This window comes from Podarcis filfolensis (genome assembly GCF_964270895.1).
Source record: "Podarcis filfolensis genome assembly, chromosome: 8".
Classification (NCBI taxonomy): Eukaryota; Metazoa; Chordata; class Lepidosauria; order Squamata; family Lacertidae; genus Podarcis; species Podarcis filfolensis.
In genome coordinates this window covers 55,883,138-55,910,406 of record NC_139611.1, presented here as the reverse complement: position 1 = coordinate 55,910,406, position 27,269 = coordinate 55,883,138, and the positions used below count along the sequence as shown (strand labels likewise).

General features: G+C 46.9%; 2 protein-coding genes across 5 annotated transcripts in view; both read right to left on the bottom strand.

The window, feature by feature from the left end:
* Positions 1-660: 660 nt before the first annotated feature.
* Positions 661-8,944, bottom strand: AIRIM (AFG2 interacting ribosome maturation factor). Its single transcript, XM_083625373.1, has 5 exons — positions 7,675-8,944; positions 5,305-5,586; positions 4,197-4,376; positions 3,461-3,579; positions 661-2,640 (listed from the first exon to the last, which is right to left on the bottom strand). The coding sequence occupies exons 2-5, from the start codon at positions 5,583-5,585 to the stop codon at positions 2,600-2,602; spliced, it is 621 nt and encodes a 206-aa protein (XP_083481499.1). The 5' UTR covers position 5,586; positions 7,675-8,944; the 3' UTR covers positions 661-2,599.
* Positions 8,945-10,935: 1,991 nt separating this feature from the next.
* Positions 10,936-27,269, bottom strand: part of EPHA10 (EPH receptor A10) — a 41,799-nt gene continuing 25,465 nt past the window's right edge. For all 4 annotated transcript variants that reach the window (XM_083625163.1, XM_083625160.1, XM_083625162.1 and 1 more), the window contains 11 exons: positions 25,906-26,074; positions 22,212-22,323; positions 21,943-21,998; positions 20,289-20,414; positions 18,777-18,962; positions 16,903-16,964; positions 16,582-16,785; positions 14,582-14,731; positions 14,174-14,367; positions 13,842-14,006; positions 10,936-13,388 (listed from right to left, as the gene is read on the bottom strand). In XM_083625163.1, the coding sequence (XP_083481289.1) occupies positions 13,274-13,388; positions 13,842-14,006; positions 14,174-14,367; positions 14,582-14,731; positions 16,582-16,785; positions 16,903-16,964; positions 18,777-18,962; positions 20,289-20,414; positions 21,943-21,998; positions 22,212-22,323; positions 25,906-26,074 (1,539 nt within the window). In that variant the 3' untranslated portion in view covers positions 10,936-13,273. The remainder of the gene's footprint in view (positions 13,389-13,841; positions 14,007-14,173; positions 14,368-14,581; positions 14,732-16,581; positions 16,786-16,902; positions 16,965-18,776; positions 18,963-20,288; positions 20,415-21,942; positions 21,999-22,211; positions 22,324-25,905; positions 26,075-27,269) is intronic.

Genomic DNA, 27,269 nt, shown 5'->3' with positions numbered 1-27,269 from the left:
CTGCTCTAGCTTCAGAGTCTGTAGACCCTCCAACTTCAACAGCCACTTCTTGCATTCTTCAGCTTCTTGTTGCCTTTGCTGCAACAGGCTGCTCTTCTGACTGATTTATTTGGAGGCCACATGGAAAAGAGAAAGCTACAGTCAAGTCCAGACTCAGCCGGTGGGAGAGCTGATGCTCTGAGCACAAGAGGCAGAAGTACACCTCGTCGCTTCAACAGCCACAACACCAAATGCAGGGAAGCTCCTCTACAACTCCTTGCAACAGCTGTGCAGGATGCTCTTGGGCTGCCTTAATGTGTGTTGCCTCAAACCCATCCATCACCATTTCCAGCCAGAAACACTACATTAGTAGAGCCGTGCAATGTTAACAGTGACAGGTGTTTTGTGGGTAACAAGCACAAGCACCAGATGACCGTAGGAATGCACAGCTTTGACGCAGATTCTCCAGATGGGAGGGATCAAAGGCACCTGCTGGTCACGTGTCCTGCTGGAGCCCTGCGCTGCTCAGCAAGGGTGTGTTTGTGCGAGATGGTAAACCTTCTGCTGCCATCACCCACTCCAAGCTGCTTAGTGTATTTTAAGTATTATCACATGGGATGATAAAAATGCATTTGGTAAAAAGAAAAGAGATGGAAAATGCAGTAAAGGAGGACCAGGAGCTAAAAGCACTGGGCTATTTAATTTTAAGAAGTTTTTAGGAGCCTTTTAAGAAATGCAAAAAGAGAAACAAGCACAGAGGAGGTAGAATAAAACCAGGGTGAGTTTACAATGCTATTGTAATGTTACAATGCTATTGTAATGACTTTCATCCCAGCTTTCAAGACAACTCACAATAAAGTGTTATAAATAATAAAATAAACCAATTATATTTGAAGGCAGGCGATTTTCCCCGTTGCACAGAGGTGGTATCTTCCTCTAGCAGGTGCGCAGCAGGGCTGTTTAAAATACCAGAGTATGAAATGAGGAACGACCAGTGACCTAATATGCCAAGTAAGAGAGGCAAAGGGTTTTGCTTCGCCCCAGCCGCTCCCTCTGTAGGAAGGTCTGCAAGCGCCCTCAAGTGGACACACAGCATACAGGGAAGCAGTAAGAACTCAATCACATTTTGTTATACAGTCACAGACACTTTAAAAGCTGAATAGTTTCCTTCCATAGATACAGTGATGCCACAGTATAGAAACGGAAATATTACCAACCTTCTTCACAGGGCTGTTGGGACAGAACACTTTGCAATTTAACAGTATTACTGAAGTAATACATACAAAACTGATTTACAGTAGCTGACTGCTCAAGCCTGCTTCTCAAGAGGAACGGCACTTCCACCAAAAGTGGGGGAAAGCTGTGGGAGGGATAAGGCACAACTCTTTTCATCTTTGCTCCTAACAACTCCTGCAAGGCAATTCCTAAAATTCTAAGAGGTCAAAGGGAGTTCATTCAGTCCAGCATCCTGTTCTCACAGTGACCAACTAGATGCCCACAGGAAGCGCCAAAGCAGGACCTGCATGCAATAGCACCCTTCCCACTTGTGATTCTAGCAACTGGTATTCAGAGCAATAGTGCGTCTGACAGTAGAGGTAAAACATAACCATCATGGCTAGGAGACACGGATTGTCTAATTCTCTTTTAAAGCTATCCAATTTGATGGCCGTTACTACATCTTATGGCAACGAATTCCATAGCTGAACTATATGCTGTGAAGTACTTTCTTTTTCCATCCTGAATCTTCCAACATTCAGCTTTGTTGGATGGTCCCAAGTTCCCCCAGACCCCTTACTTGCCTTTTTTCCAAACTAAAATGCCCCAAATATTGTAACTGTTCCTCATAGGGCAGCTGTTACATCCCCTTGATCATTATGGTAGCCTTTTTCTGAACCTTTTCCATTTATGCATATGGTGCAACTGCACCATAGATTTTTATAACAGCATTGCTATATTGACCTTCTTCCATCTCCTTCTATCTTAGACATTCTTTCCCATCTGTTCAATTTGATAGCACTGTGGTCACTGTTCCAAATCAGTTCACCAACACTTACATTTTACACTCGTTTCTGAGTGCCACTTAAATGATGCACATTACTTCTCCTCTGTTTGGTGCCATGACCAACTGTCATTAGAGTATGTAGAAATGTTGCCTCTTTGTTGTGGCTAAATACAAATTCAGCCAGGCAACGTGCATCTATTCCTGGAAAAAGGGACATCTGGTTGATCTTCTGGAGAAACTACCCCACAGACCCTCACCCAGGCTATGCTTCTTGCAGCTGTTCCACTCTGGACAGCTACAGGCACAACAGGAAAAGGGACATTTTGCACTCCAAGGGTGCAACATCAAGTTTAACTTACAAAGAGACGCCTACCAGAAATGGTGGCATGTGGCTCAATAAGGAACGATCCCCAGCTACTGGTTCACATACTCTTCATTTCAAATCTGAGGGCCAGCACCAGCCCAGGATCCGGAATTGTGCATCTTCTGACTGCGGGGCTGGGGAGCTCCATCCGAAAACAAAAAGCAGCCCTGTTTAAGGTCTGGGCCTCTTCACATGGTGGTGAGCTGTCCCAGGAAAGCTGGCCTCTCTTGGGAAGATGAGCAAGTTCCATGTCCTTACACAGCTTCCAGAAAGTAGGAGACCTTCAGCAACACTTCTGAGAGACAGACCAGAAGAGGGCTCTTTGTGAGGAACAGGTCATGGGTAAAACTTCAAAGCAGGGATACTGCAGGTGCAAAGCACTGTCGTTTTCTATAGGGCAATATTGGTTCAGTTGTGCACCTGTTCACAGATGATGGGCCTGTTGGTGGCTATTTGCCAGTGACTAAGACTTTCCCGTCAAAATCTTACCTCTGCCATGAACCCTTGCCCTGCATCAGCACTAGCGCACTGCCTTATTTTGCAGGAATGGTGTAAGGATCACAATAAGGCAGTGTATGTGAAGGTGCACTGAACACTCCCAGTATTAACATTTATGATACCCAAAAATAAAGCCTCCATATTCATGGTAAAGGTAAAGGTACCCCTGCCCGTTCGGGCCAGTCTTGCCAGACTCTAGGGTTGTGCGCTCATCTCACTCTATAGGCCGGGAGCCAGCGCTGTCCGCAGACACTTCCGGGTCACGTGGCCAGCGTGACAAGTTGCATCTGGCGAGCCAGCGCAGCACACGGAACGCCGTTTACCTTCCCGCTGTTAAGCAGTCCCTATTTATCTACTTGCACCCAGGGGTGCTTTCGAACTGCTAGGTTGGCAGGCGCTGGGACAGAGCAACGGGAGCGCACCCCGCCGCGGGGATTCGAACCGTCGACCATGCGATCGGCAAGTCCTAGGCGCTGAGGTTTTACCCACAGCGCCACCCGCGTCCCTACCCATATTCATGGTACTATACCTCTATTCAGCTACTAGAAGCTGAGGGTTTGTGTTTGCTATTGATCCCACCTCATCGCCAAAGACATGTTCCACATTGGTGTCATTACCTTCTACTGTGTTTTGGAGGCCCTGCTGTAGCACCTGCTCCCAGGCCTTTGGAAGAGCTTGCATCTCCATCAGATTCGTGTAGCTAACCTGAAGGAGGAGAAACTTGAGCCCCAAGTATCTTTTCAGGTGTTAAGGACAGATAAGCAGCCAGCTCAAAGTGGAATGACAGAGACGCATTTCCACTCACCCTGCTCCATGAAAATGGGGAAAGCCCAAAGGGCCTCAGTCAAAGGAGGTGGCACAATAACTTCAAGCTACACAAATCAGAGGGGCAAACGAGAGCAGTCCAGCACAGGATTATTTGGTAAATTTACATCTTGCCAGATGCTCTCAACAGGAGCTTTTCAGGGGCGATGAGAAGAGCTGAACTCCATGGAAGGAAATGAGAGTGTTTCTGGGGGCAGAGGGCTTGAAACTGCCTCCTCCACATTTGCACAGCTTGAAAAGTTGTGGGAGAATGGCCTTGGGGCTGGGGCCCTGCAACTCTCACAAGTGACAACTGAATCAACAGTGAGGCATCTTATCCAGAGCTGGAGGCAACAAGGATTCTGGAGTGCTAATGTTGTTTTCTTTTACTGGCTTGTGTTTCAGTGTTTATTGCTAAACTGAACTGTTAGCTATCTTGGGGGTCTTTTTCAAGACAGACATAAAGGCTGCATAGACAATTATTTTAATAAAGGTCTGTTTCTGGAGAACAGGAGGACCTTGCAGATGCATAACTCTTTCAAAGGATACACACGATGGTAAAATTCTTCAACATCCAGAAGCCACTCCAGCATGTCCGCCAATGAGGGGCATGATGCAGAGCGCTGGAAGGTCGTCTCCAGGCTTAGGCCATCTCCTGGCTGCTCACAGAGCCGGAAAACGCTGTCCACACGGACCCCAACAGTATCCCTCACTTTCTGGAGCTCCATTCTACACAAAACAAAGACCACTCATGTCACACTCTGGGGTGGTTTCCATAGAGATCAATCACCCAGAGAAACTACTGGTTCATTTTAAGTGTGCTAATACTGGCTTTCATCATACATTGTTACATTCTCTCTTGTTTGCACTTCCGCCATATTGTCTGAAGGGCCTTGCACAAGTTTAAGACGGGGTGAGAATCTGGCCTGCACATCTCTGCTGCCCAAGCTCAGGTTGGAGGTGAGAAATTTTTGGCTGGTTCTTTAAAACAGGCATAGGCAAACTTGGCCCTTCAGATGTTTTGGGACTACAACTCCCATCATCCCTAGCTAACAGGACCAGTGCTCAGGGATGATGGGAATTGTAGTCTCAAAACATCTGGAAGGCCGAGTTTGCCTATGCCTGCTCTAAAAGCTGTGTAGACAACTTAAGCAAAAGACAAACGTTGCTAATTTGAACAAAGGTCTTACCTAAATTCAACCTGTTGCAATGGGAACGGTGAGCTGAGCTTGGGCAGCTCACTAGGAACTGCCACAAAGCTCACTGGATAGAGCCAAGGGAAGCCAAACTGAGCTACCCCATGTGGGCTGCTGTTATGAAAATAAGTAAAAACATGAAACTACTTTTTTTAACTGGGAAAGTGCTACATAAATAACTGACTGGAGCCAGACAAAGTCAGCTGAACTTACTTGATTTCAATGGGAATTAAGTTCAATTAGCTTAAGATCTGGCTCCAACCCAAATAAATTTAGATGTACTTTTAAGATGCCATAGTTGTAAGTTATAGAGTAATAATACAGAATTGTTCATTGCCTGTAAAAAACTGTCAGCTGCCAAATAATTTTGACGGGAACTTTTTTCACACTGTGAATGACCCAGAGAGCTGCAATTCCCCCTCCCCTCTGCCCTACCCACAAAGCAAAGCAGATGCCCTTACAGGTGGTCCTGCTGCAGCACCTCCAGCAAAGCCTCCATGGCACATTGCTGCTTGTGCCTCAGCCTCTCTGGCAGATCTGGGAAGTCTCGCAGGGGGGTGTTGGCAAAGGAGACCTTCTGGGAGGCCTGCATCTGCTCAGCCAGGTTGGCCAAGGAACTGAGAAGAGGTGTGCAGGCAGCTAGCACTCTCTTCCAAGCCTCGTGTTGCTCCTGGAGAGCACGGAAACACTCCTGCAGGACACCATGAATGGTGTGCAGGGAACTGGAGCCCCCAGAAGCCATCCTGGAAACAAAACACAGAAGTCAGGTCAAGAAGCAGCCCAGGTAACAAGACTCCAGCAACACCAGGCTTGGTTCAACCTGCCCTTCCCCTCACTTGGCTTGTCACACATCTGCATCAAAAACAAAGCAGATATTTCCTTTTGCAGAACATCAAACATGTTTGCAGGACTCAAAACAAGTTAGTTAAGTCATAGCAGTAGGCTGAATCAAAACTGATTCAAAACCATACACATACAAACACACACACTACTGTGTATCATTTTTTAAAAAGAATACCTGGTTTAAAATGAAATCCTAGTTTAATACAACACCAGGAGGGTGCCAACTATGTCCCTCATCCCTCAGAGTTTAGGTAAAGCTTTGAGGAGAACAAACCCATCTTCCCTGCCTTTTTCTAGAAGGGCTGAAGGTTGCTAGCTGGGATTTCCTCATGCTATCATTAACCAAGTTAATAAACGGATTCTGATTTTTCATTTTTTTAAATTTCCTTCTCAAGTCCTATAGCCGACTGGATTTCCTAGGTGAACTTCTCAGCCACAGTCTATCATGCCAGCCATTTACAGTGCATTTTAATACTGTTTTCTGAAGCAATGCTAGCACAGCCTAACTGCTACAAGCAGATAATGCTCCATCACCAAGTTATCCTTATGGGTACTTTTCAGGGCCAGCTCTGGATTTCATGGCCTCCATGGAATGTCTCACATTGCCATCTGCCCATCCCAACATACTCTTGGTTTAGTGTTTACTCTTAGCAGGGAGAGGGATGGTGAGGATATAGGAAGGATGATGGTAACCCTGTTGTCATGGCCAGAATGTATGAACTTTGGGCAGCAGACCCACTCTGCAGGGGTTGCAGAGCAATTCTATGGTCTGCCCCCAGAGATTAATGGAACCTAGTAGGTTCCTGAATGCTCGGCAGGCTGGGACGGTGCAGGTTTCCAGTGGATAGAGCTGGTGATCTAGTCAAAGCCTGGGTCGCACTGTGGGGCAGTGCGGTGAGATGGGATATTGACACAATTGCTCCCAGGAGTCCTCTCTGATGTCGCAGAGTCTGCTCTGCACCTTGTTTACTGAGCTGCAGCAGCTGGTAGATGACCAGAGTGCAGGTGGCAGGAAACTTGTACTAAAGCTGACCAAGTGCTTGGTAGTTTACATAATTCTGCCTACCAAGAAGTGCTGAAGGCAGGAAAGAATGCCAACTTTGCCACCTCCACTGAAGAGCCATCCAGCAGTCACTTTAGGTGTCAGGACGCTGATCATACCAGAAGTGTTGGGTGAGCTTCTGGAGCATTCAGTGTTTGCATGACACTCTGAGAATAAAGTTGCTCAGCTTTTTAGCCTTGGATGCTTCAAGTGTCGCAGCCCCATGGTGCCCAACGCAGCACACTCCCAAATTAAGCAACTGATTTCCCTTTATGCTATCCAGCAGAAACAGGACCTTTTCCACAGTGGCTGCCAAGGCTTGAAACACTCTGCCCCGGCAGGTCCACACACAGATCTTCCTCCTTCTTCCACAGGCTGGCAAAACCCCCTCTGATCCCCATCAGGCATTTGGGTGAGCAGCAGAGATGTCAGGCACCGCCCAGCAAGTGTCCAGAGAACTGCATCCTTAATTTTGCTCTGGTTTTATTTATTTTGAATCCCTGGTGCAAGTTCATGAAGCGCTGCTTTTCTATTTTAACCTGTTTGCTCTCCTTTCTCCACCAAGTCGGCAGCAAACTGCCACGTGTTTTCTCCTGCACCCTAAACTGCCTTGAGGGTTTAGTTTTCTCTGCGATCAAGTGGTGTATTAAACTTTATGATTATTTTTTTTAAAACAATTCATATAATTTATAATTTTCAAGACTTCTGGACATGTTATTCCTCACCAGCACCTGCCTAGAAAAGGCTGATAGGAGGATTTAAATACCGAAAATATTCGGCATTTTGTAGGTGACGCTGACACGCCTCCCTCCGCCCCAAGATGGCACAGGAAGCGCTTTGCCTTCCTTGGACGGAGGTGGTGGTGGTGAGCAGGGACAATACAGCTTTCCTGACCTACCTGCTTCTCTCCGGCACAAAAGCCTATTGCTGCCAGGCAAGGCCCTACCCCAGCCCTTCCTCGCCGGCGCTACGCGGGTGCCGCTAAGACCTTGGACTCCGCTGGGTGGGGAGTGGGGTGTGCTGGGAAATGTAGTCCCTTTTCTCTTTCAATCTGCGCTTGCGCGCTTTGCCACCTCCCGCCGAGTTTCCATTGGTCCAACTCACTCTCCCGCGCTTCTGATTGGCTGGTTGCTCCGAAGCTGATGGGAAGGGGCTTTTCGCGCGCCGCTTTCTTTCTCGGTTGCCATGGGGACACGGCAGCGGCGAGGTGACTGTTGCCTGGCGACGCCCACCACACTTCCTTGAAGCATGTGCAGAGCGCTGCTTTCCTCCCTCTTTGAAGGCCAGGTTTGTAAATTGCTTGAAGTGAATAAATGGATCCAGCAGCAGCATCCCAGGCTATGATTCCTGCTCCTGCAATGGGATCCCCAAAGCAGGCGGCCCAGACTTGGGGATCCGCCCACAGCGCCTCCTCCCGTTGCCAGGATTCAGAATCTTCCTATTGGGTCGCATTCAACCCACTACAAAGCCCAGGCCCTGGGCCAGGTTTTTCTGGGCCACTCCTGACACGCAGATGCTGCAGAGAAACAGAGCTGGTCATCACTAGGGAACTCCTGCCCCTCGTTGTGAACATTCTCCATGTTTCTCAAGACTTGTGTACTGATGCAACAACAGAGCATTAGCGGCATCTTTATACTGGACCATCCACATGCCATTCTACGGTATTCTGTGTTTTGCAATGCGGCCCCAAATGTTGCCACATTATTGCCTTCAGAACTGGGACTCTTGCACTATCGCCCAACAAAAGTGGGGCATTCATAGTATAAAAAGTAATAGGATTTCAGCAAGAGATTACAGCACCTGCACTGACTGGGAACGAGGCAGTACGTTCACCATGAAAGGTCTGCAGGTGCAGTTTTGAAAGCGGTATTCTGTATAGCTGTCAGATACCATCATGAGCATGCCTTTGCTCTCATCCTCCTAATATCACAGATCTGCGTTCTTGTCAGTAAAGCCAAAGTCACCCTCCTCCCTCCCTTCGTTCCACAGGGTGGGGAAGGATGAAATCTCATAGATTCAGAGTTCACATCTTTCTACCCAGATGCATTGTCCCAGGCACATCTAGAATTAGCCTGATCCCCCCTACCTTGCAGTCTTGATAACAGTTAGTCTTTGGGAGTCCAAAGAGCTGAGTCTGTTGTTCTAGATGTTGGTTTGTGGTGCAAATAATAGCTGTGAACCATTGGCCCACCTAGTTCAGTCTTGTCTACACTACGTGGCAGCAGTTTTCACCAGCTCTGTTTAAGGATTGAGTCTAGAACCTTCTGCATGAAGAGAAGCCAAAAGCCTTCCTTTGGCTCCAGAGTTTGCCTCCCTCTCCATTTCCATAATACTTGCATGTTGATAGCAGGAACAGCAAGAACCTGGAAGCCTAATTCCTGCTGCAGAATAAACAAGCATGTGGGTGAGCAAACTGAGGAGGTGTGACTGTATCTAGACAACAGGAATATGATAATGTTATTAATGGAGAAAAATGCATCCAGCTAAACCCAATCTAGACTGTTTCCTTGCCATTCCAATGTATAAGCAATGCATGCACTTTGCCATATGTCTTTTTGTGGCTCCGGAATTCATGATGGGAACTGAAACACTTAATCTTCCAAACATAATGAGAAAGATAAGGAGCTGTGGCTGACACTGAGCACCAAACAGCCACCTTCGGTAAGATAATGACTTCAATTGTTGCCTCTCTGCAGAGCACCGTGATGGATGTGTACATTGGCTGCAGAGCTATTTCGGATATGGCACAAAGTGAGCATTTATCATTGCAAGCAACTGTTGGGGTGGAGCAAGCAGCCTCCTGGAGCTTGTGCCATTAAGCACACTCCCAAGCAGCTGTTTCTTGTGAAGTGCTCAGAGCTTCTTCCTTCTGACCTGTTGAGGGGCCTTTGGAAAAGCTAACAAACACAGTTCATGAGAGAATTTAGTTCTGATCTTGTGCCAGGAGACTGTTTTCCAATGTGATCCGGGCTTCATTGCAAAGAACAGGCTGCTGTCAGTCTGATTAAAGCTAGTCCAGAGCTGGCACTTTTTAGCCAAAATATAAGATACCCAAGCTGGGTTAACATTCAGGTCATTTAGTATTCAAGGAAGCAAAGGATATGATAGCAGAAACTTTCCATGAATCATTTTTATCGAGAAAAATACCACAAAGTAGCAATTAACAGTAAGCCAGGGAAGGCTTCCCAGGGAGGGAGAAAGAGGACTTGAGAGTGAATCCATGGCACAGTGGCCCAGGATGACTTCACTGTAGCATAAACATTACCAGCTTAAAACTCAGCAGGCTTGTTCTTTTTCTCAATTTGAATCTAAGCTGACTGCATCAAAACACAGTATTTTCTTAAGATACAGGAAAGCTATGGATTGTGACTAAAGTGTGTACCCCACTTCCCAAACCAACAGTGGGAATGCACTGGATGCAGAGTAAGCAGGAGTGTGTACACAGCCTTAGAAAGGTAAGGAGAGAGGTTCAATGAGAAAGAAGGGAGAATTACTCCTTCTCTCATACATCCTTCCACTCTGTGTCAGGCGCACCAGAGGAGGTGGTGATTCAAGAGAGCGCAACGATGGACACCACCTGGGAGTTCAAGAATTCTATGGAGGGAAAAGACGGGAGAAACTGGGGGCGGGAGTTGAAGCCCAGGGGGGAACTGGCAGAGAGACAGAACTGTTTTTAGGGCATGGGCAGACTCGGGGATTCTAGCATGCGAGGGCATATTAGACTTGGAGGGTGGGGGAGGCTTATTGCACAAAGGGAGGTGTCCTGGGAAAGCAATTTTGAGATATGCCCCAAAGGAGAGGCCTCTGTTTAATAAAATAAAAAAGGGGTTTAGGCTACAGTGGGAGTTTTACAGGACTTGTTGCATATCACCCTTCTCAGCATTCCCAGTGATCAATCAGTGAGTGAAGATTTGATTAGAACTGGAGGAAGTTGTGCATTTGTGATCTCGGGACGTCCCAAACAAGCTGACTAGAAGATGGGAGTTACTCCTCTCTCCATGGCAATAGAGAGTTTCCGTAGGAAACTTGCAAATTGAGTTGCTCTGTGTAGTTAGATCCTTCCTAGCTCACCTTTATAGTTAAAAAATAAACTATGGAGACAAGGTGCTTGCTAGGGAACATATAAAATGGTGAAGGATTCTTGCTCTTGGGAAACACTGCGTTAACAGCCATGCATGTGTCTTTCAGCTAATTCAAGCATACTGTATTTTATTTTATTTTATTATTGCATTTATATCCCACATTTCTTCCAAGGAGTTCAAGGTGGTGTGCAGAGTTCTCCGTCCCATATTATCCTCACAACAACCCTGTGAGGTAGGTTAGGTTGAGAGACAGTGACTGGCCCAAGGTCACCCAAACTCCCCATCTGGTGAGGTGAACAGGAATCAAGTGATTCAATTTCTTGCTCTAAAATATATTATTCTCTAGATCAAACAAAAAGATTCAAGTTGCACAGTCTCAGAGAGATGGTGCCTCATAAAGGGAAGGTAGTCTTTCCACAGAGGATCTGGACCAACTGGCTGGCAAGGCAAGTGAGAACCACCCACTTGTCTTTCGAGTCCAGCAGGCACTAATATTTTCAGTAGCCAAGAGTGGAGCCAATGATTAGGGCATGTACTTGGTTGGCTTGCCCAAAAGAGCAGGTCTTCTCCTTCCCAACGTTCATCAGCTCTTCCTGTATTCTTCCAGAACAAGGGACAGCTATGAGTTTCTGCATTGCTCAGAGTTCTCACCTGCAGCTTCCCTTGAGTCTGAAGCCTCTATAGCTTGTGTGTATTGGGCTGAAGAGGTGGGCATCCTGAGGGAAGGAGACCTCTTCTCCAAAGCACCGCTGGCATGGAAGGACATGGATCTCCACAATCCCCACCACAAAGAAATGTCAGCTGCAGTCCACGTGAGGTGTGGTGGTGCTATTCAGAGCAGCATGCCCACTGTCTGTGCTCCAGAGCTGGGAACACTGATGGGTGGAGCAAGAGAGCCCTCCCCTTTGGACTCCTTTACCTTTCAAATCTGTCTGTCTCCAGTGATTATGGAGTTGTAAAAAACAACCATCATGTACACTGATAAGCATACAGTAAACTGCTGTGGACCCAAACAAAGGAGGATTGCAGAGGCCCACTTAAGTTAGTCTTTCTAAAAGCATAAGTCTATTTGGCAAATGCCACACTGAGACAAAGGAGTGGGCAGTGAAGGGAAAAACCCACCAGCATAGGAGGAGGAAGAAGAGCCTGGCTCTCCCAGGAGTCCCTGCCATGGCCTTCAAAATTGCATCAGGATACCTGCCTGGGTGCCCAGTGTGGCCTCTGAAGACTAGCCAGGGGGTTCCATCATGGCTCAAACCACCACCTGCTGGACAGCACACACAAATGCTTCTTATCCTGCTGCCTGCAACGTATATTGTCTCCAACTCATGACCTGGGAAAGAACCCAATTTCCAGCAAGGAAAGGTCCTTGATCTAGGACAGCCTAGAGGCCTGCCTCTGCTTCCACCTCCCATCAGCTCTGTTCATTTGGTCCAGAGTTTGGGGAGATCTCCCCATCACCCAATGCAAGCTCCCAAGCCAATAAAGTGCTAGGAGCTGTTATGGTCCAGGCCTCCAAGAGCGCAAGTAGGTATGCTAACCTGCAGCTTTGCTGTTGGCTGAGATAAGGAACGAGGGAAGGACTCCTGAATTCTGCTTGTCCTGCAGAGACCAGCTAAGTCAGCTGAAGCTTGTGATACTTTCTCTGCATCCTGTGAAGGCTCTTTGCTTTGAGGAGTCAGGAGCAATGGGAGTCTGAGAGAGAGGTGTCTGTGGCTAATGACTTCAGGAAGAGATGCCATCAGAATTGACTGCTGCAAGCATTTGGCACTCAAGAGCTGAGTGGGCTGGAGCTCAGCAGCATGTGAGGCAGGATTCCATTGCCCACTGAGAAAGGATCTCCAGGGCAGGAACCATCATCCTTCCACCCTTTAACTGATTTTCTTTCTGGCTGTGCACAGGTGAGACACCATATTGGACAAGGTTGGCATCAACACAGTACCATCAAAGTAGCCCATTGTCTTGCAGTAAACCTGTTTCCAGTTGTGCATCTTCCTGCTGTTGCCCATGTAGCCTTCATTCCAGGTAGAGGTGGAGTGTGCAGTCTTCCCATCTGCCCAAGAAGTGATGGAAGGAGGCTGGGAAAGGAGGCTCACTGGAGAAACAGTCACTCTACTGCCCATTGAGGAAATTTCAATAATTGGCAGCTTCTCAGAAGATGCATTGCTCTGAGTTCAGACTCTCAGGGGGCTTAAGGGTCACCAGCAGACCCTCTTGCTCAGTCTCCTCTCCAAGGTGCCATTGGGGTAGATGGGGAAGAAAAAGACCAGCTCTTCAGCTGCTGCAGAGAGGTCGCTCTGGACCTCCCATGGAAGGGGGCAGTTGGTTCCCACCACCTTCCTGCGTCTCCAGGACATAGCTGCCAACATCCTCTGCTCTCAGGTAAAGTCTCAGAGACGTGGCCTCACCAGGGCCAGTGGGCAGCTCAGGTTGGTTCTGCAGACACACACCGCTGCCCTGCTTTCACACCTGCACTCCGTGGCCATGCATCTGGATCACTTGAGCCCGGAGTGCTTGGATCCCACTTAGGAGAGTCTTTTGGTGTGCCACAGAGGTGATCCCCAAGCTCAGAACATCTCTGGAATAAAAAAAAAAGTGAGCAGCCCACTCCATACCAGAGTCAGTCTGAGCACAGCAGCTCACCTAGTCCCATCAAGCAACTAAGACTGGGAAATGGGGCTGATGGATGGTGAGGAGTGCCTCAGCAGTACCAGAGCCAGCAAGTGGGAACTGGGTGCAAAGCACAGCAGAACACCCCTGAGGAGAGTTCTGAGAGACCATAAGCCAAGTCAGTTGTTCAGGAGGCCCAGGAAGTGTGTGTCAGACTCCCAGCTGCCACCACTCAAAAGAGAAAGCCGCCCAAGGAGCAGCAGCAGCAGCTTTCTCAGGTTAGCCTGAAGCCAACCCCAGAGCCAGGTTGCCGCCCTGCTCTCTGGGCCCTTCCCTGTTACAAGGGGCCATAGTTGGGTGTAGCCAAGCCTATGTGTGGCTGGCTGGCAGCGTCCTTCTAGAGGAGGGGAGGTTCACTTACTGTACTGTCATTCTGGCCACTGAATCCAGGTAGCAATAGCCAGCAGCCACAAAGCTGTCCTTATACCTGCTCATCTCAATGGCTTCCAGCCACTCCCCAACAGAGCTGAAGTACGGGAAGGAGGAAAAAGGGCAGTCGGAGGGAGGGAGGGAGCAGCTGGCAGTCCTGGAAAGAAAGAGAGAGGAGCTATGTGGGGACATCACAGGAAGGAAGGTCTTATGCCCCAGAACCTTCCACCGCCCCCTAAGCTCAGATGTGTGCAAATACAGCCTCTGTCACTGCTGTTTTCTACATGGGCTTCAAGGTGGGAGGGTCGGGGATAATGCAATCACCTGGCATAGGTGAAGGTGCTGTTTCTCGAGAGCTCTGGGGCCTGAAGCATGTTGCCAAGTGTGCTATGGACCTGGGAGAATTTTGGCCTCTCGGTACAGTCCTTCTGCCAGCAATCTAGCATCAGCTGGTGCAGAGCCGGTGGGCAGTTTGCAGGAGCAGGAAGCCGGAAGCCATCTTCAATGGCTGTTATCACCTGGAAGCAATTGTTGGAGATGGAAGTCACACCCAGCAGGAGCGTGGTAGGATGCTCTCGCTTGCAACCAAAAGCACAACCACACCCACCACATTCCCTCCCACCACGAAGCACAACAGAGTGGTGGAAAGGCAGAGGCCCAGGGAGTCTTGGCCTGCCCATTTTCTGCTCCTCGTCCACACCACCACCTCCAGCACACTGGGGAGCCACTTACGTCCTGGTTCGACATGTCCCAGTAAGGCCTCTCTCCGTAGGACATCACCTCCCACATGACAATGCCAAAGCTCCACATGTCACTGGCTGAACTGAAACGGTGGTACTGGGATGCTTCAGGGGCCAACCACAGCACCAAGCTTTTCCCACCCTGGGCATGCATAAAGAAAAGGCATTGAAGAAAGACCAGAAAATAAGTAACAATAGAAACAAAATTAATTGCAATAGAGACAAATGTAAGGTTCTACACTTAGGCAGGAATAACCAGATACACAAATATAAGCTGGGAGACACCTGACTTGCCAGCAGTACAGTACATGTGAAAAGGATCTGGGTCTTAGTAAACCACAACCATCACATGAGTCAACTGTGTGGTGATGTAGCAAAAAAGCTAATGCAATCCTAGGCTGCATCAACAGATTTATAGTGTCCAGATCAAGGGACGTTTTAGTACTACTATATTTTGTTTTGGTCAGACCCCACCTGGAGTTCTGTGTCCAGTTCTGGGCATCATAATTTAAGAAGTGTATTAACAAGCTGAAGAATATGCAGAGAAAGGTGACCAAGAAGATCAAGTTTCTGGAAACCAAACCCTACGAGGGACAGTTCAGGAGTTGGGTATGTTTAGCCTGGAGAAGAGAAGACTGAGAAGTGTTATGATAACTATCTTCAAATATCTAAAGGGTGGTCTCAAGGAAGATGGAGCAGGCTTGTTTTCTGCTGCTCCAGACGGGAGGGCCTGAACCAAGAGATTCAAATGAGAAGAAAGGTGATTCCAACTAAGCATTAGGAAGAACTTTCTGATGGTAAGAGCTGTTTGACAGTGGAACAGACTATCGTGGAAGGTTGTGAACTCTCCTTCTCTAGAGGTTTTTAAGCCACCTGTTGGATGGCCACCTGTCAGGGATTCTTGCTTTGCGGAGGGTTGAGCTAGATGACCCTTGGAATCCCTTCCAGCTCTACAATTCTGTTGCTCTACAGAAAACACCACACATACACGTTGTCTGCCTCATTATCATTATTATGTATTAAATCTGTATACTGTCCTTCATCCAAAGATCACAGGGTTGTTCACAGCATAAAAATACAAAATGAGAAACAAAGTTCACGTCTTTCGTGCTGCCAGATCCCTGTTTCCATTCTCTCTCTTCCCCACCTGCTACCGGAAAGCTGGCCTTTATACTGCACATGCAGCACAGCTGGATTGCTCAGGGGAAACTCTGTCCCAAATTCATTTAAAATGAGCTAGTTAACGTTCAAAGCAAGGTGTGTGTGCGTGTGTGTGTGTGTGTGTGTGTGTGTGTGTGTAGGGAAAGGAAGGGAAGTCCTGAAATATTCAGGCAATAGTTAAGTTCTCCTGCTAGATGGTTTACAATTAATATTTCATGAGGCAGCTTGTCGCTTGCCCAGCACAACCCATTTAATGTCTTTCATCAAGGAAGATCACAGCAGCAGCAGGAAGAGAAAGAACAGGGAAGCCAGGAGGGCTTCCCCATTCAAAGCACAGGAAGCACCAAGGGGTGATTCCAATGCCCCTTGCAGTGCTCCCCTTATGCCTCTGCACATACAGCATACTGTATATCCGCTGCCTGCCTTCTCTTCTGCTTTCATCAAAATGCTCCAAAAATGCTCATCCTGGTGGCATCTGGAAGGTGTCATTCAAAGGCTTTGGTGTGTAATTTGATACTTAAAATGTTCACAGAATCATAAAGTTGGAAGGAACCCCAAAGGTCATATAGTCCAACTCCCTGCAATGCAGGAATCACAGCTGAAGCTTCCCTGACAGGTGGAAAACCACCACCATTGGCAGTGGAACAGACTACTTCAGAAGGCGGTCTTCCAAGACTCTCCCTTCCTTGGAGGTTTTTAAACAGAGGTTGGATTGCCATCTGTCATGGATTCTTCAGCTGTGCTTCCTGCATTGCAAGGGGTTGGACTAGATGATCCTTGGTGTCCCTTCCAAGGATCTATTATTCTTCCTGCCCCCTCCCAAATACATACCAGCGTGCTGAAAACGGTCTCCATCTTCTCTTCCTGGCCTACTCTGAAGCCAGAGATTTTGCAGACCAGCTCCCCATTTACCAGGATGTTATGCGCTGCCAGTTTCTTGTGGATGTAGCCCATCTCAGTCAGGTATTTCATCCCGGAGGCAATCCCCTGCAGCATGCCAATCAGCTGGGAAGCCATGAGCTGCCCCTCATGCCGCTATGGGTGGGAAGAGAAAAATCCATGAGGCTGGCTGCGGGCGCATCAGCAGAGGACTCCACCAGGCAAGTGGCTGGCATATAGCTCATCCCACTATCAGGGAAAGGTCTCACTCACCCGCAGAAAGGAGTCCAGCACCCCATTCTCCATGTACTCCATCACAGTCATCATTGGGTTCCCTACACAGAGAAACAAGAATCTAGTCTCTGGGTCTGTCTGTCTGAAAACCAGCTAGATGAGACAGAGGGCTCTATCTGTGACATTAGGTCAGAAAGATGTTAATCATGCACCGGTAGCAACATCACATTCATGTTCACACAGAGGCAGTATTGTAGTGCTGTACTTCCTGCACTAGTAACAAATTGGAGTAGATTACCTTTGAAGCACCCTTGTGGGAGGAAGCAATTGCTTGGTCCCAGTAAGGCAGTTCCATGAAGCGATGCCATGCAAGGATCAATTGCCCACCTGCTTATGTTGTTTCCCTAAAACTCTCCTCTCTCTGGACTAGCCTGATGAATGAAGACCAGCTGCTCAATGAACCCTTTGCAGTGAGACTGGCTTCCCAGCTTATTAAATTAGCTACAGAACCCCTAAGCATCTTAATGTTGTGGGCTGGAACTGACACATAAATGAACCTTTGGCCTCCAGAGTGTGTAGTCCCAGCATTTCTGGATAATCGTCTTTCTAAACCACATTAACCACCACAGACTCCACTGCAAGCAATTAAGAAAACCATCAGTATTCTCTCCCTGCCTTCACACAGGACAGTCACTTTCCTGAGATGGCTTTTAAATCACCCAGGCAATTAGGCAGAACTGCAGCTACACACACAAAAAAAAACCCAAGCCAGGCAGCGGCTGCTTTCATTTTTGCTGGCCACAAGTAAGTGCGTAATTATTCCAGTCCCTTAATGACTGTTAAGGAGAGGGAGGGCATTGGGGCATTTGCCTGCCTGATCACACTTTTCCTTGGTGTAAACTGTCCACAGAACCACCTGAACTGCCTCACAGTGTGAAACCAGCATGCCCTTAAACACTGAACCTGGTGGCTCCTGCTGCTTTTCATGCATAGGACACCATGTTCCTAGAAGGAGTGCCATGCGCAGGAGGACCAGCAACCGCTGCCTCAATGCAAAGCCGTATTTTCTAAGAACATAAGTAGAGCCTGCTGGATCAGACCAATGGTCCATCTAGTAGGCCTCGATAGTCCTTCAGTTTAATTGAATGTCCATGAGTTCTAGTGATACGGAAGAGAGAAAAATGTGTTCTTCGCTCCCCATGGGTGGGGGGCACAGGAGAAAAAAGACAGCCAGTTCTCTCACTTGTAGGGCTGCATTCCCTCCTAGGTCTTGGGGCTGCATACTAGTAATGGGCACAGCAATGAATGTGACCCTTATCCTTGTGCAGTAGGAATGGGCATAGTCAAGGGGTGGCAGGGAGGGGCAGCTGCTCCCCTTAATCAATAAAAATTAATAAAAATACATAGCTAACAGATTCTGCCCCCAAAAAAACAAAAGGCCTGCCCCCCCCAAATCCTGGCTACGCCCATGGCAATAGGATACATTCTATACACACAAAAGGCAGACTTTTTTTTACACAAACACACCACACCTCCATTTTAGCAAGGAAGAGGCATCACCACAGCAAGGAGATTCCCAGTGCCCTCAAGCAGGAACAGTTAGGGGCACGGCACTGCCTGGAAATAATCCCAAACCCCAGGTAGAGCAGCCTGAGGTTCCAGAATCCAAATGCGGAAGAGAGCCACCTCCCCATACACACACACACACAGAGTTGAAATCAAGCTTGGGCATCTTCTCAACATACACTTGGCAAGGCAGCAGAGGTCAGTGCCTGATACACAGTCTTGGACCTCCCTTGAAGGTGTGCAACACAGGCGCTTCAAGGGGCTATGCAAGGAACGACTGCCTGGTGTTCTGCAGGAAGTACCATCTTCTGGCATGCAAATGGGCAGAATCCATAAGTGCTTCTTACCTCTGGTAACAACTCCCTCCAGACGGACAATGTTGGAGTGGTCAAACTGGCCCATGATGCTGGCCTCAGTGAGGAAGGTGTGGACCTGCTTTTCGGAGCAGCTGGCTTGCAGGGTCCGGATGGCCACAGGCAGCTCCCGCTTACTGGGGAGCTTCAGGCACCCCTGGCAGATGTCTCCAAATTCTCCTGCCCAGAAGAAGGACCCGGAGTTAGAACCAAACTCCCTCGCTGCGTAAGCAAGAAATCCACATGCAACAGCACCCTCCCCCCGGACTCTGAAAGTGGAAAGGGAGCCACTGCCGAAATATGAGGCCCCCGCAGTCCCTCATGGCTTCCTACAGAGGGTTTTTTATTGGAAAAGTTCTAGCAGCAAGGAATGGCAGAGAAAGGAAAAGTTGGCGTGTGCCAGTTGAGAAAGGGAGAAAAGGGGTGGGGTGCTGCTGCAGCTCTGGGAGAAGACCCAATGCCATTGTTGTTGTTTCTCTTAAATTTCATCTAGTTTGTGCTATTGTGCTGTTTTGGATTATCTATCGCCTTTTATGATTCAGGGCCCATAACTGTTCTAACACAGTGGTTCTTGAACTTTTGGGGGCCACTGCCCCCTTGGTTCCATAAATGCATCCCCAGTGCCCCCTTCCCTGTAAAAAGTGTTATTCGGAGTAGCAGTTTGCATGACCCACTAAGGAAGATAATAAATAACACAATAAGATTGAAAACACTAACAATTAATTGCACATTTACTCAAAATCTAATTAACACTGTTTAATTAATTCAACAAACCTGATTAACTTGATCCAGTGATACCAGCTTTTCAAAGTCTAATTTAACTTGATTCAGTGATATGAGCTTTTCAAAGTCAAATTCACACTCCAGTGCTCCCCTGCTGCTCCCCTGCTACCCCCCCCCCGCCCAAGGTAATCCCACTGCCCCCATTTGGGAATCATTGTTTTAATACCTAACTATATGCAATCAGTTCCTACAGTTTATCCTCAGGTTCCCTGGAGGCTTCCCCTGCTTGAACAGTTACCTTGTTCAACCCACATTTTACCAGCTTCCTCGCAAGAATATTGTGAGGGACTTTGTCAAAAGCCTAACTGAAATCAAGATACACTATGTCCACAGCATTCCCCTGATTCACCAAGCTTGTAACTCCATCAAAAAAAAAGAAAAAAAAAAGAAATGAGATTTGTCTGACCTGACTTATTTTTGAGAATCCCATGCTGGGTCTTAAGCAATCACAACATACTTTTCTCAGTGCTCACAATTATCATTGTAGGCAGTACTGAACTAGAAGGACTGATGGCCTAACTCAGTACAAGGTAGCTTCCTATGTTCTTTAAGAAGAGGAGGGGGGCATGCAACATATGGAGAAGACAGCAGCAGGGCTGTGCCATCTCCAAGTCAAGGGGCTCCCACATAGGTGCACAGCTGCTTCCCCAGCACAATGAAGCATGGAAGGAAGGGACCGTCGAGCTCACTGAAAAGCAAAGGGCCTGGATCCACAACACTCACCTGTCCCAAGCAGCTTTTCCATTTTGATGCTGGAGCTATCAAGTTCCTTGGCAAAGAGAGAGACAGCCTGTAGGGGGTCTTCACAGGTCTTGGGGTCAACATACATCCTCCGGGTTGGTATCTTGACTACAATGGGGCAGCAGAGATGGCGTTAAGGCCTTTTGCCAACATTGAGGTGCTGCAAATTTCCCCAACCTGGCAGAATCCAGCCAAGAAACAAATATTTTCCCTTGCTCCTGCCATCCGCCCCCTCCCTATGTCTTTACCGTCGTGGAAACCTGCCTCCCATGTCCAGCCCTTTTTGTCACTCATCCAGAATAAAGCTACTTTTGAGGCTGGACCTCAAAGAAACCCACTAATGTGGCAGTTTAGACAACAAGCCAGGATCTCTCTCCTTACTGGAGGGAAAAGGGAAAACCAGTCTCATTTAACATCTTTCTAGGGAGTTAATACATAGCAACAGTTCCTTCCTGGCTAGAACACAGACATCTCTGTACAGACCAGGTAGATATGTGTGTGAGCAATGTTGTAGTTTAACCACTTACCGAAAGTATCCTGTAAGTGACTGTATTAAAACTTGCAAGTTATGAAGGTAATCAGTTTATATTTGATGCCTTGGCAAACTTAAGTATTAACTTGCATTGAACACACTTTGAAGGAAGGTTTGGAACTGGTGAGAAAAGGTACCATTAGTCTCACCCACTGGCCTTGGTTGCCTTCGGCCTGGACCCTCTGAGGGGGTCTGAAATTCATGAGCCCTACTGTTTGGTCTCCTGCTTTTCTATACAGCCAAGAAATCAGACGTTTTTGCTACTCGACTGTTGATGGCCTCTGTTCCATCTGCCTTGGAGTCCTCTGCAGGACCAAGCTGTAGCTTAACATCAGACCATAAGAAGAGTGTGCTGGATCATGCCAATGACTCCTCTAGTCCAGCATCCTGGCCAACCAGATGCCCCTATGAGAAACATGCAAGCAGGACCTGCACACAAGAGCCCTTTCTTCTCCTGTGGTTTCCAGAAACTGGCATTCAGAAGCATTTACTGCCTTCAGCCATGGAGACAGAGCATAGCCACCATGATGAGTAGCCATCAATAGCCCTCTCCTCCATGAATTTGTCCAATCTTCTGTTAAAGGCATCCAAGTCGGTGGCCATTACTGCCTCCTGTGGGAGTTCTCTAGCTTAACTATGTGCTGCATGGAGAAGTGCCTTATTTTATCTGCCCTGAGCTTTAGTGTTGAATCCAGCGTGCATTTCTGGTGCCTTCCTTCTACCACTCCAGTGCCACAGTTTGTGGAGCTCAGAGCAGTTGCTGAAGCTTAACCCAGAGCAGGATGTGCCCACTTGGCAAGCTGCAGCCGTTTTCGAGTACATGAAAACAAGAGCCTCACAAGGCCCTGGAGGCTTCCTTGCAGGAGCAGTTCCTTAGGGCATCTGCCTGGGCAGAATGAAGAGGGGGCCCTGCAAATGCACACTTCAGAGTCAGTCTAGAGAGGAGAGGAGGGAAGCCCAGGATGGCTGTCATGTTTGGAGTCTAAAACGGCACCACTGTAGTTCATCTCCAAAGCTGGACTCCAGGAGAGCCTCTTGCTACTCCTACATCACTAGTAGCAGGGAAACCTCCTACCCTTCCTCCTCCCTCTGCCTTCAACTCACAGTGGAAGTACAGCTCCTCCTCTCCATCCCGGTAGGCCTTGCCGTAGTCACACTGCCTGCAAGGGGGAGAAGCAAAAGCCACATTATACCTTCTCAGCCAGGACCTGCCCCAGAAGCGGCCTCAAGCAAAGCCCCAATATAAGCTGTGAAGAAAGGCGTTGAGTCCCAAAAAGAGCTGTGTCCTCAGCCCAACTCCAGCTGCCCTACTCAGCAACCTCTTAGCAGAGGAGTGGGAGGGAGTGGGCAACATGGGATGGTCATGTGCTCACCTCCTCCAGGTCAGGATGCCCAGGATCACAGAGACCAACACAATCAGCCCAGCAATCGCCACAATGACCACAAGGACTATGGGGCTCTGCTCATGGAAAGCGACAGCAGTGGCTACAGGAAGAAGTTGGGGTGGAGAAATAGAAGGAAATGGGAATTAGACCCACAGAAGCCAAGAGCAGCAGGGCCTGGCTCATCTTGAGCAACTGCCTGTTCAAGAGCCAAAGACAACCGCACTAGGACATTCACTTTAATTGCGTGGTTGACTGGCAAGCAGCAAAGCTGGGATACTTTAACAATACAGTTGTACCTTGCTTCTCAAACTTAATCCGTTCCAAAAGTCTGTTCGACTTTCGAAAATGTTTGAAAACAAAGGCACGGCTTCCGATTGGCTGCAGGAGCTTCCTGCACTCAATCGGAAGCCACAGAAGCAGTGTTGGACGTTCAGGTTCCAAAAAAAGTTCGCAAACTGGAACACTCACTTCCAGGATTGCAGAGTTCGGGAGCCAAAACGTTTGAGTCGCAAGGTGTTCAAGAACCAAGGTACGACTGTACAATTCTTTTTTTTCCCTTTTTTTCGGTTTTATAAATTTTTATTAAGCTTTTCCTTTACAAATAAATCCGTACAACCATGTTTACAAATTTCCTGTTTTTGAACTTCCACCAGCACATCCCTCAATCATCCATTTTTCTTATCTTCACGCATTTTCTATATGATATTGCCAATTTAATATTATCTTTCCATCTCTATTTCTTTTTTACAATATACCTTATACTATCACAAAGCCTCCTTAAAACCCACTAGCGTTGTCTGTTCATCACAGATAGTTTTCAGATAATCCGTGAACTTTCCCCAGTCCTTGATGAATTTGTGATCTTTCTGATATCTGATTTTTCCAGTCATTTTATCCAATTCTGCATAGTCCATAAGTTTCATTCTCCACTCATTCAAGGTCGGTAGTTCCTCTTGTTTCCATTTTTGGGCAATTAATATTCTTGCCGCTGTTACTGCATACTGAAAAAGTTTGTGATCACTTCTATTTATCTCTCTTCCTGTTATTTCTAACAAAAAGGCTTCTGGTTTTTTTACAAACGTGTATTTAAACATCTTTTTTAACTCATTATATATCATTTCCCAGAAACCCTTTACCCTCTTACATTCCCACCACATATGAAAAAATGATCCTTCTTTTTCTTTACATTTCCAACACTTGTTACATGTTTTGAACATTTTTGCTAACTTTACGGGTGTAATATACCATCTGTATACCATTTTCATAATATTCTCCTTTAACGCCATACATGCAGTAAATTTCATATTTTCATTCCATACTTTTTCCCAATCAGCCAACTGTATATTATAACCAAAATCTCTGGCCCAATGTATCATAACCGACTTTATCTCCTCATCTTTCATTTGCCATTCCAAAAGTATTTTGTACATTTTTGATATTGTCTTAACATCATTGTCAATTATCTCTGTTTGAAATTTTGATTCTTTCTCTATATATCCCCTCTCTTTAAGGTCCTTTTTAAACATTTAATTTACCTGAAGATAATGCAACCAATCATAGACATGATCTTTAACTTGTTCATATGGCTTCATTTTCCATTCCCCCCCCTTTAATTACCAACTCTCCATAGGTAATCCAATTCCCTCTCATATTGATTTTCTTTACACTCATTACCTGTAGTGGTGACAACCAGTGTGGAACTTTGGGTTCCAGTATATTTTTATACCTATCCCATATTTCTATTATGGAGCTCCTGAAAATATGATTATCAAAACCCTTGTGACTTTTCTTCTTCTCCAACCATAAATAGGCGTGCCAACCAAATCTATTATCAAAACCTTCTAAATCTAATAGTTTGTTGTCTTTTAGTTTTATCCACTCCCTTAACCAACAGAGACAAGACGCTTCATAATATAATTTCAGGTCTGGCAGGGCAAAACCGCCTCTTTCCTTAGCATCTGTTAATAACTTAAATTGTATTCTTGGCTTTTTGCCCTGCCAGATATATCTTGAAATCATTCTTTGCCACTCTTTGAAGATCTTTGTTCCCTTGATTATAGGGATCATTTGAAACAAAAATAACATCTTTGGAAGCACACACATTTTGATCGTCGAAATTCTGCCCCAGAAAGACTGTACAATTCTAGGCCTAGGGCCACAGTTCTGCTTTTCTGTCCCTCTCCACTTGTAATCCTGATGGAAATACCCCGTGCCCTAGTTAGCTTTATGGTGAAAAGTTCCCATTGCCAAAGAGGCAGATCACAGCTGGGGCTGGAGGTGATAAAACACCCCTCCCTGCATGCTGCAGCCTTAACATAATTTTTTAAATCTCCCAATGCTACTGCTAGTCCTGCAACGGAAGCCATATCTAGCCTGGTCCTAAGTCCCAAGAGGATGGAGATGTAGAAACGGTGCTGAGCTTTCAGCTCCCACTCCTTGTTGCAAGCTGTGACTGTTGGAACTGTTGGAATACATGGGAGAAATCAGAGAATAAGAGGAACCTCCAGACTTCCCAGACTGCCCTTTAACCTGTGCTGACCTTCCCCTGGGTGCTAGACTGATACTCTCATACTTTCTTTCCTCATTGCCTTCTTCTTGCTTACCTTGGGAGAGGAGACATCTTTGTATGTCTCTCCTTCTGAGAACTTTCCTATTCTGCCAAGCCTATGCAGGCAGCTAAGAATACATCCTTTCATAATGGTTAGTTGATGTCTGCTTATAACTTTTTATAGTTTTTATTGTATGGTTTTGTTGCTGTGAACAGCTTTGATATATATTTTTATGGCACAAATATTTTTTATAAATAAAGATCAGGCATGTTGCCCCTGGAAACCAAGATCACATTGCTGTAGTTGGTGGTCCAAGAAACAGAAGTTTCTCAGCAAGGGGCTTTTATGGCATTTAAAGGAGTGGGAAAGGAATCCATTTGCCACCAAGGACTGACTTCTGGGCAAACTCACAGTGGGCAAAAGTCACTGGATGCATCAGGAAATCCAAGTCAGAGCCTTTTAGGACTTTTGGTTTAATGCTCCTACCCTCTTCTTTTTGACCCAGGCAGACTTATTTCCCTCTACCTCTGGAAACTCTCTTTGGCATAAACTAGTTACGGTACGTATTGCTTTCTCTGCTATTTTCATTTAATTTCAAGAGTAAGTGACTTCATGAATGGGTCAAAGGGCAGTGCGAAAGCATTGTGGGCGAGCAGCCAGGAGCTTGTTTTCATCCTCCCACCCCCTGCCTCATGGTCTGTTAGGCAACATTAACGAAATATTCTTTAGAAGAGAAGCATTAAAATGTATGGCTTACAAAGTGGTTTTCCTTCAACACTTTAAGACTTGGTTTTCTGGCTTTTGCAAATGGCTACGTTCTATGAGAATTTTTTTATTCAATTCAGTTTGTTCCAAAAGCATCTTGTGTGGCAAATGGATACAATTTAAAGCCCCATTAAACACAGCCTGTAGAATTCCTACTGGGTGCATCACCCCAGTGCTTTCATTTCCAGCTAGGCAGAGTTATTAAGCTGAAACCTGGCCTTCTCGCCCCCCCCCCCCGTTCACTGGGGGACTGAGGGGCTGCTAGGCCAGGTAAGAGCTGCAAAGAGTAAGCCAGTTGGGAGTCACAGAGGGTGCAAGCCTCCCAAGTGGTTTTGTTGCAGCCTCTCCAGAGACACTTGCACACTCACTCTCCCCCAGCGTTTCCACCTCAATGCTGTGGCTGCAGTTCCCGTGATCCTGGAAAGCAGAAGACGACTTCTGGACTTGGAAGACATAGAGTGTGCTGGGCTTCAGGTTGTCCACTGTCACGGCTGGGAAGGTGGTCTTCAGGGATGAGTAGCTCTGCTCTTTCTGACCCTGTGGGACCCCAGAGTTTCAAATTAGGTGAGACGCTGCTCCCCAGATCTAAGAGACTAGTTCATTCTTCTAGGATTGGTATTTTGCTCCACTCTAGGTTGTTAAGAAGGGAGAAGGCACTTGGGACGGGCCTTGCTAGAAGCCAAAAGTAAATCAAATCAGCAAGGAAAAGACACAGACGTCTGGCTTTCTTAAATTAAGGTCTAACACTCTCAGCCAAGAGGCTGTATGTGGAGGCTCCAGCCAAGGCAAGCCACAAAACGAAAGGGCTCTGTGTTCTGCCCTCCTACAGCTGCATTTTATTCTATATATAGTTGTGAGTTTGGGGGGTCAGTCTGGATGATGCCCTGAGTCCCTTCCAGTTCTTGGAGTCCTGTATCAAATGAGGATTAAAATCTAATAGAAGATTCTATAGCTGAACTGGTCAGAAAAGTCTCTTTGGCCACAAGTGTCCTCATCAACATCCCGAAAGAATCAGCTAGGTTGTGAGAGCTACAACTAAGTGATGGTGCCCTCCAGGCTAATGGGTGAGCCTTTTCTCCACCCACCCACACCAATCCAGCTGCTAGGTAGGGAAACAATAGCCAGAGGTTGTGTATGAGCTGAGCCGGAAGCAAGGTGGAATCTGGAGACACAGTGAAATATTTGCTCTGTGCTGGATCCAAAGCTGTGACTAATGGAGAAGCAAGATCTGTTGGGGTGTTGATGCTGAAAGCCCCTCCATCTTATGCTCAGGTTGTATATATGTGTAAATAAAACCACATATCCTAAAGACATTGTCTCTGCCAACCTTCATTCCAAGAAAATTGAACCTGGGTAAGAGCCTGGAACCCCCGGGGTCTCTCTCTGCTCGTAAATTGGGGTGGCGCACAGCTATATTTTCCTTTTTTAAAAAATAACATATTTGCTGTGTCTTTTAATATGTACACAGCCTCAAGAATTTGGTGAAGAACAGGTACAGAAATGCTGTAAATAAATAAGAAAGAAACCAGGAACTAGCTTAAGTCAAGCAGAGATGGAGGTGCTGTCCCTCTCCAGCCTGGTGGTGTGTGGATTCCATATTCTCTCTCACCAACCCTGAACTCTTCTAAGCAGCAATGGTGGAAGTGCTGGGTGGTGGGGTGGGGAGAGACTATGCCCCAAAGAGCAGCTCCAGTGCAGAAAATGAGGGGATCTGCCTTTCAGAGTTGAAGAC